The 19,716-nt window shown below is 46.3% G+C and overlaps 1 protein-coding gene and 1 pseudogene across 2 annotated transcripts in view; both read left to right on the forward strand.

Annotated features, from left to right (window-relative positions):
* Window positions 1-5,072: 5,072 nt before the first annotated feature.
* The window catches only part of DCPS (decapping enzyme, scavenger), a 47,613-nt gene continuing 32,969 nt past the window's right edge, over window positions 5,073-19,716 (forward strand). For both annotated transcript variants that reach the window (XM_042906993.1, XM_042906994.1), the window contains exons 1-2: window positions 5,073-5,321; window positions 6,689-6,863. In XM_042906993.1, coding sequence (XP_042762927.1) covers window positions 5,121-5,321; window positions 6,689-6,863 — 376 coding nt within the window. In that variant the 5' untranslated portion in view covers window positions 5,073-5,120. The remainder of the gene's footprint in view (window positions 5,322-6,688; window positions 6,864-19,716) is intronic.
* Window positions 9,745-10,571, forward strand: LOC122200211 (annotated as a pseudogene).

Raw genomic sequence — 19,716 nt, forward strand, 5'->3', positions numbered from 1 at the left:
CACTTTTACTAGATTTATTCCTTAGTACTTCATATTTCCTGTTGCCATTGCAAATGGTATTTTTATATTTTTTATCTATTACCAATAGGAAGGATGACAATTATTTTGCATATTGATCTAATAAGCAACCTGCTGAACTACTTATAAGACCATAGACTTTGCTGGATTTCTATAAAGACAACCATATAGTTTGCAAAAGAGAAAAGCTTTAGTTCCTTGTCTTTCTGTGCCACCCAGGATAACCAGCAAAGTGTTGAAAGTGACAATAGCGGCCATCTTTGTCTCACTTATGCTTTTGTTTTCATTTATTTTTAAATGTTTATTTATTTTTGAGAGAGCATGAGCGGGGAAGGTGCAGAGAGAGAGGGGGACAGAGAACCCGAGGCGGGCTCTGCCCTGACAGCAGAGAGCCTTATGCAGGGCTTGCACTCATGAACTGTGAGATCATGACCTGAGTGGAAGTTGGACACTTAACCAACTAAGCCACCTAGGTGCCCTTGTTTGTTCTCTTTGAAGGAGGCTCCATGCCCAACATGGGGCTTGAACTCATGAGCCTGAGGTGAAGAGTTGCATGCTCTACTAACCAAGCCAGCCAGGTGCCCCTAACATTAGACTTTCAAATGTTAAGCCAGCCTTGTATTCCTGGGGTAAACTCAATTTGGCCGTGATGAATACAATATCTTTGTTATAAGTCACAGGTTTCAGATTGCTAACATTTTCTTTAGAGTTTTATATCTGTTCACATGTACAATAGGCCCATAATTGTCTTTTCTTATATTAACCTTCTCTGGTTGTGTTACCAAGGTTACACCAGCTTTATAAAATAGTTGGGGAATAGATGAAATGGGTGAAGGGGATTAAGAGGTACAATTGCCAGTTATAAAATAAAAGAGACCCAGGGATATAATGTAAGGCATAGGCAATACAGTCCATAACATTGTTAACAACTTTGCATGGTGACAAGTGGTAACTAGACTTACAGTGGTGACCATTTTATAATGTATATAAATATCAAATCACTTTGTTGTACACCTGAAACTAATACGATATTGTATGTTAATCATTCATTTAAAAGATAGCTGGGGAGTGGTCCCTTTTTTCTATTCATTAAGAGTTTAAGCTTGGAATTTATTAGTCCTTGAATGTTCAGTAACCTCATCTGTCAATCGATTCGGGCCTACCATTTTCTTTTTTAAAAAAATTTTAATGTTCATTTTTGAGAGAAAAAGTGTGACTGGGGGAGGGGCGGAGTGAAAGGGAGACAGAGAATCTGAAGAAGGCTCTGAGCTGTCAGCACAAAGCCTGATGCGCGGCTCAAACCCACAAACCGTGAGATCATGACCTTAGCTGAAGTCCGACACTCAACCGACTGAGCCATCCAGGTACCCCCAGGCCTAGCATTTTCTTTATGGGAAGATTTAAAACCCCAATTTCAATGTCTTAAAGAGTTATAGATCTATTTAGATTTTCCGTTTCTTCTGGAGTCAATTTGGCATAGAGTAAAACAGTAAATGAAAAATACAAGACCAGCTTGAATAAGTTTTCAATTTCAATTTCCTGGACCAAGTAGACAGAGCAAATCTGAATTCTAAACCTGCATGAAGACTGGCCTGTGGTTACGAATATTCAGAGGATTTTTTTTTTCTTCCCACCACATGCAGATGTCGAGGCAGATAAATTTAAGTATCTCGTCTCCTTTAGGGGGACAATTTTTATTTAGTTTTTAATAGTTGGCCCTTTCACTGAGGTGGTGGACCTTAGACATTTTGGCTCTAAGGGAAATGCTCTCTTCCAAGCCCCCGGGTCTTGTCTTCTGTGCCTTGAACATCACATTGAAAGCCCAAGGGTCTAGATTTCCAGAAATGACCAACCACTCTTAGAACTTAAGCTTCAGTGTCCACTTGTCATCTTATAGATTCATGTTCCCACATTTTTCGCTGCTGAAAATTTTATTAAGACAGCAGCAATGTAACCAAATGGATGTTTTAAATTTTGCACCCAGGTGTTTTTAGCTGACCTGTTTTTAGGATATTTTGTCTATCATAATGCATGAATGGAAATGTCTAGTCTTTTTTTTTTTTTAGTTTTTTTTTAATGTTTTATTTATTTTTGAGACAGAGAGAGACAAAGCATGAGCAGGGGAGGGGCAGAGAGAGAGGGAGACACGGAATCCCAAGCAGGCTCCGGGCTCTGAGCTGTCAGCACAGAGCCCGACGCGGGGCTCGAACTCACGGACCCTGAGATCATGACCTGAGTCGAAGTCGGACGCTCAACCGACTGAGCCACCCAGGCGCCCCAAAATGTCTAGTCTTTAAAATAAAAAAAAAAAAAAAGACTTGGGAGAGGTTTTGAGCTTTCTCAACAAGACTGAAGGACTGATGCTTATAGACAGATGAGGGCTTTCCAGTAATAACCTTCTAATACAGCAGTTAAACCTTCTGTTACGGTAGAAACAATCCATATCTGTGCTAGCCAATGTTGTAGCCAGTAGTCATAAGAGGCTATCAGGCACTTGAAACACGGCTGTATGACAGGGGAATTGAAATTTTAATTTATCTCAATCCAGTTAATTTAAATGTAACTATCTACATATGGCTAGTGGCTATTAGGTGGGACAGTGCAACGCCTTCTAATGTTTACAAACAAGAGGAACTAAAAAATCATCAACAGACAAATGCCTCTGCGCCAAGCGAAGACATGTGCTGCCACCATAAAGGTCTGCTGCACTCTGCTGTCTGGTATTCTAATCGGTCCTTTGACGGTTGAGGCTTCCTAGAAGTTCATTCTTTCCTTCAGCCAGGACTTGTAGGAGTGGAATTCTAACCTTAATGGATATTTACATCAAAGTCACATTGGTGTTGATGAATTTGCTTCTAATGAATAAACCTCTCTAAAACTTCATTTTATATTTCTCCTTTGCTTGGGGCACCTGGGTAGCTCAAGGGGCTGACTTCGACTCAGGTCATGATCTTGCTGTCCGTGAGTTCAAGCCCCGTGTTGGGCTCTGTGCTGACAGCTCAGAGCCTGGAGTTTGCTTCGAATTCTGTGTCTCCGTCTCTCTCTGCCTCTCCCCTGCTCACACTCTGTCTCTCTCAAATATAAATAAACATTAAAATATATATATATATATGTGTGTGTGTGTGTGTGTGTGTGTGTGTGTATCTTCTTTGCTCACTACATTCCAGCCACAAGAGCCATATTTGTTTCCAAAAAAATGTCAAGTTCATTACTGCTTTAGGGTCTTCAGCATCTGACATCTCTTCCTGAAATACACTTTCCCTGGTCACTTCACATGGCTGGTTCCTTCTCATCATTCCAGTCTCAGCTCAATGTCACCTCCTAAGAAGCCACCCCTGAACAACTTATCTCCTCCCTATCCCCAGGCTCTATCACATTGTCCTGTTTTATTCTATAAATAACACTCAATCACCTACAATTATCATATTTGTTTACCTCATCTCCATTTGAATATGAATTCTATGAAAGTAGAGATCTCCCCTGTCTTGTTCAAGATACACAGTGTCTGGCACACAGAAAATGGAAGCCTAGAGAGGGTAAGTGACTTTCCCAAAGTCGCACAGCTGGTCAGTGCCGGAGCCAGACTTCATGGCTCCCAATTCAGGGCTCTTTTTGTTAAAACATAGCTGACCTTCTTTTGCTCTGGTCTTGCACACAGTTTATGACTTCTGATTTTATATTCCGAGAAGGTGGGGATGTTCTCCAGGAAACTTGTGGACAAGCAGCATATGTTTTTGGTTGAAGATAATTATTCCAGATCCTAAGACTCCCTTACTAATGGCCTCCACTTCACAGAACAGTTAGATTTTTCTCCAACTCATAATAGTATTTCTGGTAGAAATAACCCCAAACCGAACTGTCATTGACATACAGTATACTGTTATTGACTGATTGGAAATTGCAAAAATTGCCTCCCCCATTAGATTTGTCTGAAAAAAAAAAAAAAACACCTCAAAATAAAACTGACATTAGCGAAAATAGCACAATTTTTGATGGACTGTTTGATAAAGTTTCTGTCAAATTATCTAATCCATCAAATGGACCAGCCAGAAATAACAGCCACAAAGGAAACTTACAAAGGGAGAAATGGATGGTTCAGTTGGTTAAGCAACCGACTTCCGCTCAGGTCATGATCTCTTGGTCTGTGAGTTCGAGCCCCGCGCGGGGCTCGGTGCTGACAGCTCAGAGCCTGGAGCCTGCTTGGGATTCTGTGTCTCCCTCTCTCTCTGCCCCTCCCCAGCTTGTGCACGCGCTCTGTCTCAAAAACAAATAAACATTAAAAAAAATTTTAAAAGGGAGAAATTATAAGTGAAAATTTTATATGGCAAAAAAAAAGTAAAGAAATTCTGATAGATGATTCATATTCTAGCTGCAAATCACATCTCTAGAATAGCATAGCAGACTTACGGGCAAACTAGGTAACACAGGAGGCAGAAGCCCCTAGCCTGGTAGAAAAGAAGATGGTGGACATGCATTTCTGCCCTGTTCACTTACCTTTCTTTTCAGCACTGAGTAAGATGAAAATTTCTGTGAAATGAAAATGGGTGGAAAATGGGTGAAAAATGGAAATGGTTTAATGGCTCTCCTATCGAAAATCGACCAAGAAGTACGATTGGCTCAAGAGCTCTGTTTCAGAAACATTCCTTCCACGCTACGCAATGTTGGCATAATTCTTAATAAAAACGTCAGTATCCAACCCACGGTGTGTCAGGTGTCAAAGCACCCCCAGAGTCCAAAGGGTGTTTTCTAGCTCTGGCACCCAGGGCGGCGAGTGCCCCCTCCTCTGCAGCATCATTAGCCGGCCTGGTTAGGGACTCGCTGCCTTCTTTCTCTTCCCTCAGCACCGGCCTCAACTCGGGCCGGTCAGCGCGAGGGGACAAAGGCCAGCAGCCTTAATTAAAAACGCTCCTTGCAGACAGATCACACGGACCAGCGGTCCGAGGTTCCCTAGGGCCGGGACTACTGCCGGCTTCCTCGCGGAGCACTTCGGGAGTTGTAGTCGTCACGCCCTCGCGGAAGAGACAAGCTGCGGCGGCCTCTGCGCCGAGAAGGGCGGGGCCTCGGCTGGGGTTTGCGCAGGCGCACAGCTCCAACCGGGAAGCATGGCGGACCTAACGACTCAGCCCAGCAAGAGAAAGCGCGAACTGGACGCCGAGGAGGCGGAAGCTGCCAGCACAGAGGCAAAGGACGCGGGCGTTGAGAATGGTACCTCCGCTCCTGTGCGCTTACCGTTCTCCGGCTTTAGAGTGAAAAAAGTGCTGCGGGAGTCCGCGCGGGACAAAATAATTTTTCTCCATGGGAAGGTACCATTAGGCAACCCTGGGTTGGAGTGAGCCAATCATCGCCTTGGAGGCGGATTTTTTTTTTTTTTTTTAACCCGAGCTCGGCCGGAAAATACCAATCGCACTCCTGGGGGCGGGGGGGAAAAGTGTACCACTAGATTGTGTGTGTGTGGGGGGGGGGGGTGCTACGGGGGACAAGTTTACTCGTAGAATCAAGGAAATCAACAGGCGTAGGGTTAATTTTCTTAATAACTCCTTTACCAAAAGTAACTAACACTTGTATAAAAATCACGTTTCAAGTTCTCCAAGCCAGTCATCCTGTATTCTCTGAACGAATTAGAGGTCTAGGAACGCAGTGTTGCTGGATCATCTGTGGAACGACGTAGAGACTGTAGGAGATAGGATCCCAGGTGTGCAGGATTTCAGACCTAACAGAGGAGACAGTTTATTAAATTGCGAATTCAGTGGCACATATCATGCACTGACAGCACTGAGCTAGGTGCTGGGGATGTAGAGATGTAAGTTACTATCCCTGATTTTCAGAATGCAGAATATCTGGTAGATAGCTGTCCCTAATACCATGTGCTCAGCTCTACAGAAGGGACTGAAAAGAGACTGGAGACCATCCTGGGAACTAGTGAGGAGGCCCAGCCAAGAGTAGGTTACTAGGATTCCTCAGAACCCCTAGCAGGAGCTCTCATTTGGGGAGGATCAGGGGGACCTTGGCCTGGGCTACCGTGCCTCTGTGTCTTATTTTGTTTTGTTTTTTTACAAAGGTTCTGTCTAGTTCTCTCAACCCCACCTGTCTTCAGTCTGCAGCACTTGCTGAAGATTTTAGCCATAAGAACCTTTGAGCTAGGAGTTAACTGGGATACCCAGATTCTAGTTTCTCTCTCTCTCTCTCTTTTTTAATGCTTATTTATTATTTCTGAGAGAAAGTGTTTGCAAGAACGCTCAAGAGAGCTGGGGAGGGGCAGAGAGAGAGAGAATCCTAAGCAGGCTCTGCGCTGTCAGCTCAGAGCCCACCGCGGAGCTCGAACTCATCAACAGATCATGGCCTGAGCCGAAATCAAGAGTCGGTCGCTTAACTGACTGAGCCACCCAGGCACCCCTCTAGTTTCTTTTTTCAACACTGACTGTTCGTGTGACCTTGGGCAAGTCACTTAATCTCTCTAGACATATTTCTTCATCTGTGAAATGGGGAGAATTTGACAAAGGCCCTCCAAGTCTGAAGCAGAAGAAAGTAGAGAAGTTTTGCATCTTTGAGAAGAAAGATGTGAATGCACAAGCATTTGGGTTAATGAGATGCCTGCTCTGGGAGAAGGAACAGGAGGCCCCAGAGCTACTGTTTCTGTTTCTGGGCTCACTGATGGTGTCTCTGCCTCCAGGTAAATGAGGCCTCTGGGGACGGGGATGGAGAGGATGCCATTGTGATCCTGGAGAAGACACCATTTCAGGTGGAGCAGGTGGCCCAGCTCCTGATGGGCAGCCCTGAGCTCCAGCTGCAGTTCTCCAATGATATTTACAGCACCTATCACCTGTTTCCTCCACGGCAGCTGAGTGGTAAGCAAGTGGTGTCTAAAGTGGCTTCATGTGGGGAGAGGGGTTTGGTGGGAAATTAGGGGGTGTGCTGGCTACTCTGCAAAACTGATTTGCATATGCTCGTTCAATAGTTCTCTGTGGAAGGTGGAGGGGATTTTGTGCAAACTGTCCCCGAGACACTCGGCAATCTCTGAAGACAGTTTTGGTTGTCAGAACTGGGAAAATAGGGGAGCCGCTGGTACCTAGAGGGTAGAGGCCAGGGCTGCTCGTGAATATCCTGCGAAGCCCAGAATGGGACCTCATAACAAAGAAATGTCAGTGCTGAGGTTGGTGTAGTGTATTTTGGGGAGGTAGTGTGATTCGTGGTGTAGAATGTCTACCAATTGAATGATAGTGGTGGTCAACATTTAGTAAACTCTTACTACTGTGCCAGCCACCATTCTAAGTGTCCTATATGTATCATTGTATTTAGTACTCAGAATAGCCCTGCTGTGATAGGACTGAGGGAACTGAGATTTTGAAAGGTTAAGTAACTTATCCAAGATCACAGCCCATGGGGGGCAGAAAAACTAAGATCTTTCAGTAGACAGCGGACTCACGCACCATGAGCAGTGTGTGGGGTGCTGCAAAGATCAGTTATTTCCCTGAAAGAACTCACTTTCTAGTCCCTGAGAAAAGGAGTGTGATCGAGGGGGATGGACTTGGGAAGGGAAGGAATTCATTGGTTAAAAGGCAGAGATTTGTTTTGGATTGCCAGGATTTTTTATTTACTAAGAAGAGGAAGAATTTATTTCAGCTTCCATGTCAAAAGCCAGGCACGATGTGGGCTTTTTGCCTTTAGCTGGTCAGGTTTAACAAGCAGCTTTGTCGGAAGCATGAAGGACACAGGCCGACCTTGAAGGTTCCTTCCAACCAGGAAATTCTGGGATCTGCTTTGTAGCATGTGGTGGTTCTGTAATATCCTTCTATCTTTTTATTTGTCCTCCAGCATTGAGGAACAATTTGCCTTTACAGATACCCTGCCGCAGGCTTTTTGGTAGGTTTGATCTTTTCTGCACCCCCAAAAAAGGGTGCCGTTATTTGTTGTCCTTTGGAGATCCATGTGAACACTTGATGAGAAACCGGCAGACCGTTCACAACTGAAGGCAAAACAGCCTGGTCCTCCGCAGAAAGCGAGCCAGATTGATTGGTGCGAGTTGATGGGAATGGACAGCTGTATTTACTTTCTCAGGAGCTGACATTTAAGCAAATGCAGTCTTCCACACGGGGTGGCAGAAGCATGACAGAAGGTTCTGTAGCCAAACACCCCTTGGGGCAGTCCCCAAACTATAGGCTCCGAGGTCATTATCCTGCTACCACCCCTTTCTCTCATCTTCCCCAATGCCTCTCTCTCTCAGCCAAAATACAGAAGGTTCTGCTGCACAGAGAAACCCTGTGGAATGCCCAGCCTTTCCTTTTCATGTAATTTTTCCAGTACTTCTGTGATCTTGCACGCAAGTGGTGGTGGCCACTGCCCTGTCTTTCTGTTTTTTGTCTTTTTTTTTTTTTCTTCCTGAGCTAAAGACTGCAAGAGGCAGTCAGTCATCTGCTCGCTACAGGTCTTCCTCCCCACTGACAACCCCAAATGTCTCTCTGCCTCTTCTCCAGTGCTGCCCACTCCCACCTGGCGGCCTCATGTGTTAGCTCATCCTTCGCAGGGCTCGGGGTCTTGGCAGAAACATTAGCATACATGGAGTGCATTATACTTTTATTTTCTCCCCCCAAACTAGGCATGGTGATCAGAAGTTATAAAAATTTTTTTCAGTGTTCAGAACTCCTCTCTCTCTCTTGTAGAGCCATACACCCTGTCCCTGGATGGTATTCTAGATCAGGGTTGACAAACTTTTACTGTGAAGGACCAGGGAGGAAATATTTTAAGCTTTATGAGCCCTATAAATGGTCTCTGTCACATATTCATCCTTTTAAAAGATTTTTTGTTGTTATCTATTTAAAAAACATTTTTTAATGCTTTTTTTTTTAATATGAAATTTATTGTCAAATTGGTTTCCATACAACACCCAGTGCTCATCCCAACAGGTGCCCTCCTCAATGGCCATCACCCACCCCCCATCAACCCTCAGTTTGTTCTCAGCTTTTAAGAGTCTCTTACGCTTTGGCTCTCTCCCTCTCTAACCTCTTTTTTTTTTTTTTCTTCTTCCCCTCCTCCATAGACTTCTGTTAAGTTTCTCAGGATCCACATACGAGTGAAAACATATGGTGTCTGTCTTTCTCTGTATGACTTATTTCACTTAGCATAACACTCTCCGGTTCCATCCATGTTGCTACAAAAGGCCATATTTCATTCTTTCTCATTGCCATGTAGTATTCCATTGTGTATATAAACCACAATTTCTTTATCCATTCGTCAGTTGATCGACATTTAGGCTCTTTCCATAATTTGGCTATTGTTGAGAGTGCTGCTATAAACATTGGGGTACAAGTGCCCCTATGCGTCAGCACTCCTGTATCCCTTGGGTAAATTCCTAGCAGTGCTATTGCTGGGTCATAGGGTAGGTCTATTTTTAATTTTTTGAGGAACCTCCACACTGTTTTCCAGAGTGGCTAATGCTTATTTATTTTTGAGAGAGAGACAGCACGCGAGCGGGGAAGGGGCAGAGAGAGAGGGAGGGAGAGAATCCCAAGCAGGCTCCATGCTGTCAGAGCCCGATGCAGGGCTTCATCTCACAAACCACGGGATCATGACCTGAGCCGAAATCAAGAGTCAGATGCTTAACCGAGTAAGCCACCCAGGCGCCCCTTTTCTTTTCTTTTTTTTTAAACCACTGCTTTAAAAATGAAAATGCAATTTTCATTCAGGGTGCAGCAGCTGACGAGCCGGGTCACCTTCATAGCCACCTGACTGTGTACCTCCCACTCGCTTGCTGTGCCCGGCCCATCCTCGCCGCCCCCTTGGCCCCCTGAGCTCACCCTCTCCCCACCCGCAGGCACGTCCAAGGCCAAGAATGGCCCCAAGTACACCTCCTTTTTCACGGTCATGGGCACCTTGGCCGCCATGGTCTTCAGCGCCCTGGGTGCCGCTCACGGCATGGCCAAGAGTGGCCCAGCATCGTGGCCATGTCTGTCATGCAGCCAGAACCGACCGTGAAGTCCATCATCCCCACATTGTCGCTGGTATCATTGCCATCTACGGGCTGGTGGTGGCGGTCCTTGTCGCTGATTCCCTGAATGACGGCAACAGTCATTCAGGAGTTTCCTCCAGCTGAGGAATTTCCTCCAGCTGGGTGCTGGCCTGAGCGGGCTGGTGGCTGTGGGGACGCCGGTGTGCATGGCATGGCCCAGCAGCCCCCGCTCTTCATGGGCATGATCCTGACCCTCATCTTCTCCGAGATGCTCGGCCCCTGCGGTCTCCTCGTTGCCCTCATCCTCCCCACAAAGTAGCCTCTCTCTGAGTGCACCAGCCACAGACAGCGATGTCAAGACCACCCCCTCGTTCCGAAACGAAGAGCGTGACACGCACGCACGGGACAGCCATCCCCCCAGTAATCAGTCTTGTAAAAGTTCAGTGTCCCGGTGCCTGTTGTCTGCTACCCTTGGCCTCGCCCCTGCTTGCCGGGTGCCGTGGACATCCCGGCCCACTCATTACCCACCCAGGCCAGACACCCCCACTCATCTGCCCTAGAGCACTGTGTGTAGACGGGTGCATTAAATTGTCGTTTTCTCTTCACTGGATGTTTCTTACTTACAAAGATTTAATCTGTTCATGCGTCGTGGCGCAGCCCTGTCTCCCAACTAGGTAATCTTAGGTAGAGTGTTGGGTTGTGGGGTTACCGTTCGCTCTGAGACTCGTCAGATGGAATCCCGTCCTCCAGCTCTGGCTGGCCAGAGCTGCTGGCCAGCGTACTGGGCCTGCAAGGCTCTCGAGCTGAGCCGAGTCCAGTAAAGTTCTCCATTGTGACTGGGGGGAAGGGAAAAAAGAAAGAAAACGCCACTTTTAGCTTGCTGTATGTGGAAAAACAGGCCATGCGGTGGAGTTGACCTTTTGGCCACAGTTGGTTAACCCGGTCCGGATTTTTCCCACTCCCAAGTGTGGTCTGTGGACCAGCAGTATTACTGTCACCCAGGAGCTCATTAGACATGCGGAATCTCAGACCCAGCTTCAGAAGTCAGCATTAGTATCTGCATTTTAGCCAAGCCCCCAGGCGAGTCGTAGGCACATCCGACTTTGAGAGGTGCTGGTCTTTAAACACCATCTGTGTGCGGTGCTGCCCGTGTTTGTTTCTCCACCCCTGCCCTCTCCACGAACCTCAGGCTCATTGCAGTAAGCGCCTACCTGACCTCTCTCTCCGGAGCTCCCACATAGGTAAGCTGTTTGAGGCTCAGACACACAAATGTCTTTATTCATTTATTTTTTTTTTTAATGCTCATTTATTTAAAAAAAAAATTTTTTTAAATGTTTTTTATTTATTTTTGAGACAGAGAGAGACAGAACATGAGCGGGGGAGGGGCAGAGAGAGAGGGAGACACAGAATCCGAAGCAGGCTCCGAGCTCCGAGCTGTCAGCACAGAGCCCGACGCGGGGCTCGAACTCATGAGTTGTGAGATCATGACCTGAGCCGAAGTCGGACGTTCAACCGACTGAGCCACCCAGGTGCCCCTCATTTATTTTTGAGAGAGATGGAGAAGCAGAGCGCAAGTGGGAAGGGGCAGACAGACAGGGAGACACAAAATGTGAAGCAGGATCCAGGCTCCGAGCTGGCAGCACAGAGCCCTATGTGGGGCTCAGACTCATGAACCGTGAGATCATGACCCGAGCCAAAGTCAGACGCTTAACCAACTGAGCCACCCAGGTACCGCATGTGCTAATGTTTTTATTTTTTATTTTTTTAATTTTTTATTAAAAAAAATTTTTTTTTTAATGTTTATTTATTTTTGAGACAGAGAGAGACAGAGCATGAATGGGGGAGGGTCAGAGAGACAGGGAGACACAGAATCCGAAGCAGGCTCCAGGCTCTGAGCTGTCAGCACAGAGCCCGACGCGGGGCTCGAACTCACAGACTGAGATCATGACTAAGCCGAAGTCAGATGCTCAACCAACTGAGCCACCCAGGTGTGCCAATGTTTTTAAAAACACTTAACCCATATTAAATAATAACCGCCATGATTATTCTCATGTGGTGCGTTCTATGCTGGTTTCTGTAACTTGCAGTGAATAGGATACCCTTTCTGCTCTACAGTCTTGTTTGGGGAAGGACACCCTACAAGTTACTATGAAAGAGGGAAGTAAACTGAACAAGGTTTGGTCACCACCTGGATGTAGGGACAGAGGTCCTGGAAATTTGGAGCCATGTCAGACCCATTTACGGTCCCCAGCAACCCGATCCATATTAGGTGCTCAATAAATGCTGCTGGGAAATGAACCAACAAACAAACAAACTCAGCCGGGTTTTTTTTTTCCTATAGGCAAAGCATTCCACAGCCACAAGGTGGCGGCATTGCCAAAGCATTCCCTTGGCCAGCTCCTTTGGCCTGTGTGCAGGAGCCTTCTCCGCCCCACCTCTCCAACCTCAGAGTCACCAACTCCTAACACTGCCTGTAGAGGCCTTTAGGCAGGGTTCCTGCAGCCTCAGCCCTCTGAGCCCCCTGCACAGTTGCTGCCTTGAGTTTTTCTGCCAACTCTGGCTGTTCCTCCAGGCCTCCTTCCCCACAATATTGCTTGCGTAGGGAAGCCCTTCTCCCTTCAATTTCTTTCTTTCTTTCAGTCTTTTCTTTTCTTTTCTTTTCTTTTCTTTTCTTTTCTTTTCTTTTCTTTTCTTTTTATTTTAGAGAGAGAGAGAGAGAGCATGCGAGAAGGGGAAAGGAGCAGATGGAGAGAGAGAGAATCTTAAGCAGGCTTCATGCTCAGTGTGGAGCCCAACATGGGGCTCAGTCCTATGACCCTAGGATCATTACCTGAGCCGAATTCCAGAGTCAGACACTCAACAGACTGAGCCACCCAGGCACCCCTCCCCTAGATTTCTGAACTACCTGCTCTCGATTTCTTCTGTTATCTCTCTACTCATTTCTTCCCTACCAGCCTGATGATTTTTGCATTCTCCTCCTTTATCCCTTCCAAATTCTCAGCTGACTATAAGAGACTGCCCCTTTGAGCCACTCATGGCCCCCCACCCTGTTGACACAATAGAGCATGAGCGTTGGAGTTGGACGTGCTCGAGTCCTGTCCCAGTGCTAATGTTTACTTACTAGAGGTGTGGCCCAAGGCAGTGTTGTGCTGTTTCTGAGTTTTAATGTAGTGCAGAGGTTAAGAGCAAGCCTCGAGTCAGACATAATCTGTGCTGGAATCCTGGCTTTGTCCCTTTACCAGCTGTGAAGACTTGGTAAGTTTTTGTATTCATTTAACAGAGACAGAGTGCCTTCCGCATGTTTGGTGCTGTGCTAGGTATATATCGGTGAGTGCATCAGATACTCGCTCTGTCCTTGGAGTGGTAGCTGGGGCACAGAGGCAGACAGCAAACAAGGAAACAAATGTTACATGGCCACGGGCAGGAGAGGGGCTGGCTCTGTGCGGCCATGACACTCCAGCCGAAACCTGGAGGATGGAAAGGAACCAGCTGTGCTAAGAGCTGGTGAGGGGGGTGGGAGAATGTTCAGGGCACAGCATGTGTTCTGGAGGAGGAAAGAGGAACAGAAAAGAGGCCATTTTGTCAGGAGCTTGAGGGGGCAGTTGATGTCTGTGGTGTGTGATACAGATGTAGTTGGGGAAGTAGCTCCAGTTATTGTTAAATTAGGTTAGTTCAGGACTGTTATGAAATAAGTGACATAAAATGTTTTTGCCTCTGCCCACAAGGAGAGATACATTCTACGTTGTGACCCAGTACACGTGAATAAATGTAAGTGGATTTGAGGGACACAGAAGGTTCACACAACAGTACTTAACCCTTACTTTACCGGACAGTCACCAGTATTTCCAACTTAATTCCAGTCTTGTTTGTTTCCGTTTAAATGCTGCTCTTAACTTCCTAAATCAATTTCGTCATCACAGTCATGGGTTATGGCTCATGACACAAAGCACATATGGTCTGTGACTGGCTTATGTGTGTACTTGGTAAGTGTTAGTCATTTTCTATTATTACTTTTCTACCTTTAAGATTGTATGGGCCTTAAATGGAAATAGTGTACATTAGGTGCCTGGCCCTGACCGTGCGCAGGTCTCCTTTTTTCCCCCCCGTGGCCATGTGGCAAATGTGAGGGCCGGGTAGGCCAGATGGCTGGCATCTCCATGCTTCCCTGGCCATCCATGCAGGGCAGAGCCTAGATCATCTGCTTTTCCGGCTCTCACGCTCTCATACCCATGGCCTATCAATGGAGCCCTTTCATCAGGATCTCTGTTCTCCCTTACCTGGGGGAGAACGGGGGGGGGGGGGAGATAGTAGAGAGAGGGGTGTGACTCAGAAGTCCAGACTGTGTCTAAAAAGGCCAATTGTTTTCCCCGATGTAGAGCAGGGGTGTGGAATCTCAGGTTCAGAGGAGGAGAAGGCGTCTGTGTGGGAGTGAGGCCAGGGCAGGGTGTGGAGAGAACCTGGGAATCACATCGTCTTTCGGTTGCAGAGAACTCTGCATTTTAGTATTTTAGCTACAGGCACGGTTTTCCTCCCTGTGCTCCTTACAGAGGCAAAACCAGGACCCCTGCAGTCCAGAGTGAGGGCTTGTTTGGAGGGAGCATTTTAAAAACTAGCTATTCCCTTCGAGGGTTCGAGCCCTGCCTGGGGCTCTATGCTGACAGCTCAGAACCTGGAGCCTGCTTCAGATTCTGTGTTTCCCTGTCTCTCCCTCTCCCCTGCTCACGCTCTGTCTCTCTTTCTCGCAAAAATTAAAATAAATAGTAAAAAAAAAAAAAATTTTTTTTTTAAACTAGCCATTCCCTGGTAGCATTGTTCATGATAGAAAAATCTAGAAACAATCCAGTTATCAGCGAACAGTAGAATACATAAGTAAATCAAGGTGCTTTCCTGCACCAGACTGCTTCTTCCGGGCAGGGGAAATGAATGAACTACAGCTATACATGTCAAGAATCTCACCCTGTAGAGCCAGAAAAGCAAGACACAGAATACACAGTGTGATTCCAATTAGATAAAGTTGAAAACAAGCAGAGCTGAACAATATACTGCTTAGGGATACATGCATACGTAATAGAATTTAGAAGATAAAGAAATGATTAATGCCTGATTCAGCAAAGTGATTATCGCTGGTGGAGGCAGGGCAGAAAGGATGTCAAAAGTCTGGTAAGGCTCTGTTTCTTGGACTGCATGCTCCATGCACGGGTGTTCTTTTGTTTTATTTTAGGTCTTCAAATGGTACCTATTTTTCTTTTTAATTTTTTTTTTTAATGTTTATTTACTTTTGAGAGAGGCAGAGACAGAATGCGAGTGGGTTAGGGGCAAAGAGAGAGAGTGACACAGAAGCAGAAGCAGGCTCCAGGGTCTGAGCTGTCAGCACAGAGCCTGATGCGGGGCTCGAACTCACGAGCTGTGAGATCATGACCTAAGCTGAAGTCGGACGCTCAACCGACTGAGCCGCCCAGGTGCCCCAAATGGTACCTATTTTTATATTTATTTTTATTTTATTTTATTTGTTTAAAATTTTTTTAACGTTTATTTATTATTAAGAGACAGAGCGTGAACAGGGGAGGGGCAGAGAGAGAAGGAGACACAGAATTGGAAGCAGGCTCCAGGCTCCAAGCTGTCAGCACAGAGCCTGATGCGGGGCTCGAACTCACAAACCGCAAGATCATGACCTGAGCTGAAGTTGGACGCTTCACTGACTGAGCCACCCAGGCGCCCCTTATATTTATGTACATATACACATGTGTATAAATGTGTGCATATGTGTACACCTGTTGTTTTACATGTGTGTGTAACAGCTGCTGTTAGCTGTTGGCATATAACGTATTGGCCAATAAAAGGTAAGAAAAACTAGTAGGTCCTTAGAAGAACTAAGAACACTCCCCCATTACATTTTAGGGCTCTGCTTTCATTCTCAAATTTGGTTTCTAGACATTGTTGCTGAAAGTAAGTGTTTGATTAAAGCCTCCTTCCTCTGGGTTTTGGGCACTTGACTTCTGTCCTTTTCTCTGGGGCAGACAAGTGGCGGAGCCTGGCTCTTTTGTCTCTCGTGGACAGGGGAGCCCGTGCTGTGCTGGAGCACGTGCCAGGACGGTGCCGGCCCCGGCAGAAGAGGGCAATGTGGGGAGGTCCTCCAGCACCTGGAAGAGAAGGCTTGGTACCAGGCTCTGTGGGCTCTACTCCAGCACACGCTGGCACAGGCCTGTCGCCCCCTCCTCCGTGGGTGTCCTCGGCAGGCCTCCCGTTGCAGCTGAGCTGAACGACCAGAGTTCTGTGAGCAGTGACCCACAGGGAAAGCCTCACCAGACGGGTTTCCACCTGAGCGGGGGTGTTGAAGAGCCCCGTGCCGGGAGGTGACACCAGCGCAAGTCATGGAATTGCCCTGGGACCCAGTTTCTCTGAAAGAAAAATGAGGAATCCAATAGCTGGCTAGCCCACCTCAGTGGACTTCTGTATCATATGAGATCGTGGAACCACAGTCTCTCAGGTTTGAATGGAACTCGACGTTTATTTAGTAATGTGATTCTTAACTGGAACTTTTCATCAGGATTGCTTAAAGAGCTTTCTCGAATACAAATCTGGACCTACTGAATAAACCTCTGTGGTGGGATTAGGCCATTCATCACAGTCATACAGTCCCATGGTCAGCTCATCAGATAGCCCTGAGGGGCTTATCTACATGGCCAGGAACAGGCTCTTATACTACTCTGCCCCACCCTGGTCCTGCTTTCCAGAAGCAACTACCATGAAGAGAATTTCTGGGTTTGGTGCTTCTGGTAATTTCCTCCAAACACTTAGCTGAAAACTAAGGTCATACAACTTCTTGATTTGTACAGTTTTGACCCTATCAGTCCTCCACAGTGGAAATTGAGAGGTTTAGGCTTCTTTATACTCTCCTTGCCCTGTCTCCCCTCTCCTTCCAATATTTATGTTTATGTTAGTGCTTTTAGAGTCTTAAAAAATTGCCTCTGGAATCGTACACATACTGAAACCTTTAGCCCTGCGTCCCTCTTGTCACTCTGTCGGGTGAGAACACCCATGCCTCTGGCCTTTGCTGTCTCCCAGCTTCTCTGTCAGCCATGCTTGCACTTCACACTGTCACAGTATTTTCTGTTGCACGATTGTAATCAGGTCTTGTGTGTTTTCTCTGATTCTGAGTTGCCAGACGGTATGGTGGCCAGTTTAATGTGTGCTACACACTCACACAGAGTGTGTTAGGGCTCTGGTTCCTCTCCTACCTGCCCTGTGCAGTGGACCCTCATGCCCCGGGGATGTGTCTGATGTATAGGTCAAACAGATTCTCTGTTCTCACATCCCAACACGTTCTTCCAAATCATGCTGTTTTTAGTTTATTTCCTATTTGAACCATTATTTTATGCTTTTCCTTTTTCATTTCATAAAGTTTCTAGTTGTCCTGCCCCCCCCCCCTTTTTTTTTGACTTGTGGCAGGAAGAAGCCTGAGCCTTTACTCTGTTTTTGAAATTATCCAGCTACTGGTTTGAGAATTCATTACATGATAAGTCCTTCCTGGAAACGTTGCTTCCAGAATACTCTTTCCTGCTCCTCCAATCTGGACAGCTGATGCTTTCTGCGTGCTGCATGGCTGTCAACTTGAGACTTCCTTTCACAGCTCTTCTGAGTTAGATACAATGTTTTCTGGATTTGATGTCTTTCTCTCTGGTTTTAGTCTCTTGTTTAGCTAAAGTGTAGTCTTTAAGTAATTCCTCAGAAAGAACACATGAAAGGTAAACCTTGAATCCTTCATTTTGCCCTCACTCTTGATTGATGCGTGGCTGAATACAGAATTTAAATTTCTTTCCCTCAAAACATTGGAGACACTGATCTGTTGACTTCAAGCATCCATTGTTGTTAACAAGACATCTGATGCCAGTTCGATTTTCACTTCCTTACAATTAACTTGGTTTTGCATTTTCATTCTTTTTTTTTTTTTTCCCCCTGCTTTGTCAGTTTCCTTTTCTGGAGCTTATGTTAGTATGCTCTGTTAATCTTAGGTGTACTGAAATACGTAAGGCTGTGTTGAGGTTGGATTTTTTTTTTTTTTTCATTCATTGTGCTCAGTACTTTTGGACCCTTTTGATTTAAAGTCTTATGTCATTCTTCCGCTCTGTACATTTTTTTTCTGTTATTTCTTTGATGATTTCCTTCCCTGTTACCTTTATTTTCCTCTTACTGGAAACCCTCTTAGGTGTGAGACTCCTAGAGTGATCCTGTGTATTGCTCCTGTGTTCTCCCGCTTTTCCCATCTAGGTCTTTTCTTTTTACAGGCCAGTAGATTGCCTTAACTTTATCTTCCAGACCTCCTGGTGGAGGTTTTGTTTTTTTTTTTTTTTTTTTTTTTTTAGTTTTTTTTAACGTTTATTTATTTTTGAGACAGACAGAGACAGAGCATGAACAGGGGAGGGGCAGAGAGAGAGGGAGACACAGAATCTGAAACAGGCTCCAGGCTCTGAGCTGTCAGCACAGAGCCTGACGCGGGGCTCGAACTCACGGACCGCAAGATCATGACCCGAGCCGAAGTCGGACGCTTAACCGACTGAGCCACCCAGGCGCCCCCTGGTGGAGGTCTTAATTTGGCAGTCATATTTTTAATTTTCTTCCTTCTGATTCTCTGTTTCATTTTCTTAGCATCTTGCTCTTGCTTTACAGGGTCCAAACTGGGTTGACTTTCTCTGACCCACTAATTAGAATAGTTTTCAGAATTATCTCTTGACCCTTCCCTGATCTCATTTCCTCTGGGATCTGGTTCTGGTTGTTTATTTTGGTCATTCTTTTTCAGGCTGCTGGTTTTCTCTTAACGTCTGGTGAACGTTAGCTCATCAATGTTTACAAATGAAGAAGCAGGCTGATAGTCTAGTGAGTTGATATGGGCTTTGTCTGCTATCCACTTGGTAGGTCTATTTCCACAACAGGCCTCTCCTGGATGAGTATCTGGCCCATTGCCCTGTGGATGGGGAGCGGGCCTTTTCGGCTGGCTGGCTGGCCATGCCTCAGGGTGCAGTTTGAGTGGCATTCCAGACGTACTAGCACCCGCTCCGGAGCCCTCAACGTTCTCTTGTCCACTCCAGCTTATGGGCCAGATCTGGCCTGCTGCTTTTCGTGTGGCCTGTGAACTAAGAATGGTTGTTGCATTTTTAAAGGGTTGTTTTAAAAAACAAAAAACTAAGAAGAAAACGAGAAAGAGACAGCATGGCCTACAACACCTAAAATATCTGCTGTCACGTTTTCCAGAAAAGCTTGCCTACCACTGCTCTGGTCCGTGGTTTGATGCCTTTGGAGGACAGCCCTCCCGTTTTCATCTGGCATGAAGTGGCCGCCCCTGGGGCGGTGTTGTGGCACAGGGTGCAACGAGTTGGTGCAGCTGTTCTCTAGATAGCCCTTTGGTTGATTCCAGCTTCCAGCTTCACTTCCCCTCCTGTCCTCTGTACCTGGTTGCTTAGAGCCAGCTGGGTATGTAGCACGGAGGGGTGCATACTGGGAGCCGGTGGGTTGGAGTGTGCGGACGTGGTTTCTCCCACAGCTGGGGACGTGGTAGCCCCTGGGATGGCTGGACTTGGTGATGGGAGGGTGAGAAGTAGAAGGGGTATTCTGGGTGAGGGTAATAGTGTAGACAGAGCTGTGGAGTGGGCTCCTCACATTAGCTGGGCTTTGAAATGAGGTAGGGGAAAAGGGGTATTTGCTCCTTTGGTTTCATCCCTTGAGGCCACCTGACGATGGCAGATTTCTGCCTACTTTTC

Source organism: Panthera leo, chromosome D1 (genome assembly GCF_018350215.1).
Source record: "Panthera leo isolate Ple1 chromosome D1, P.leo_Ple1_pat1.1, whole genome shotgun sequence".
Lineage (NCBI taxonomy): Eukaryota > Metazoa > Chordata > Mammalia > Carnivora > Felidae > Panthera > Panthera leo.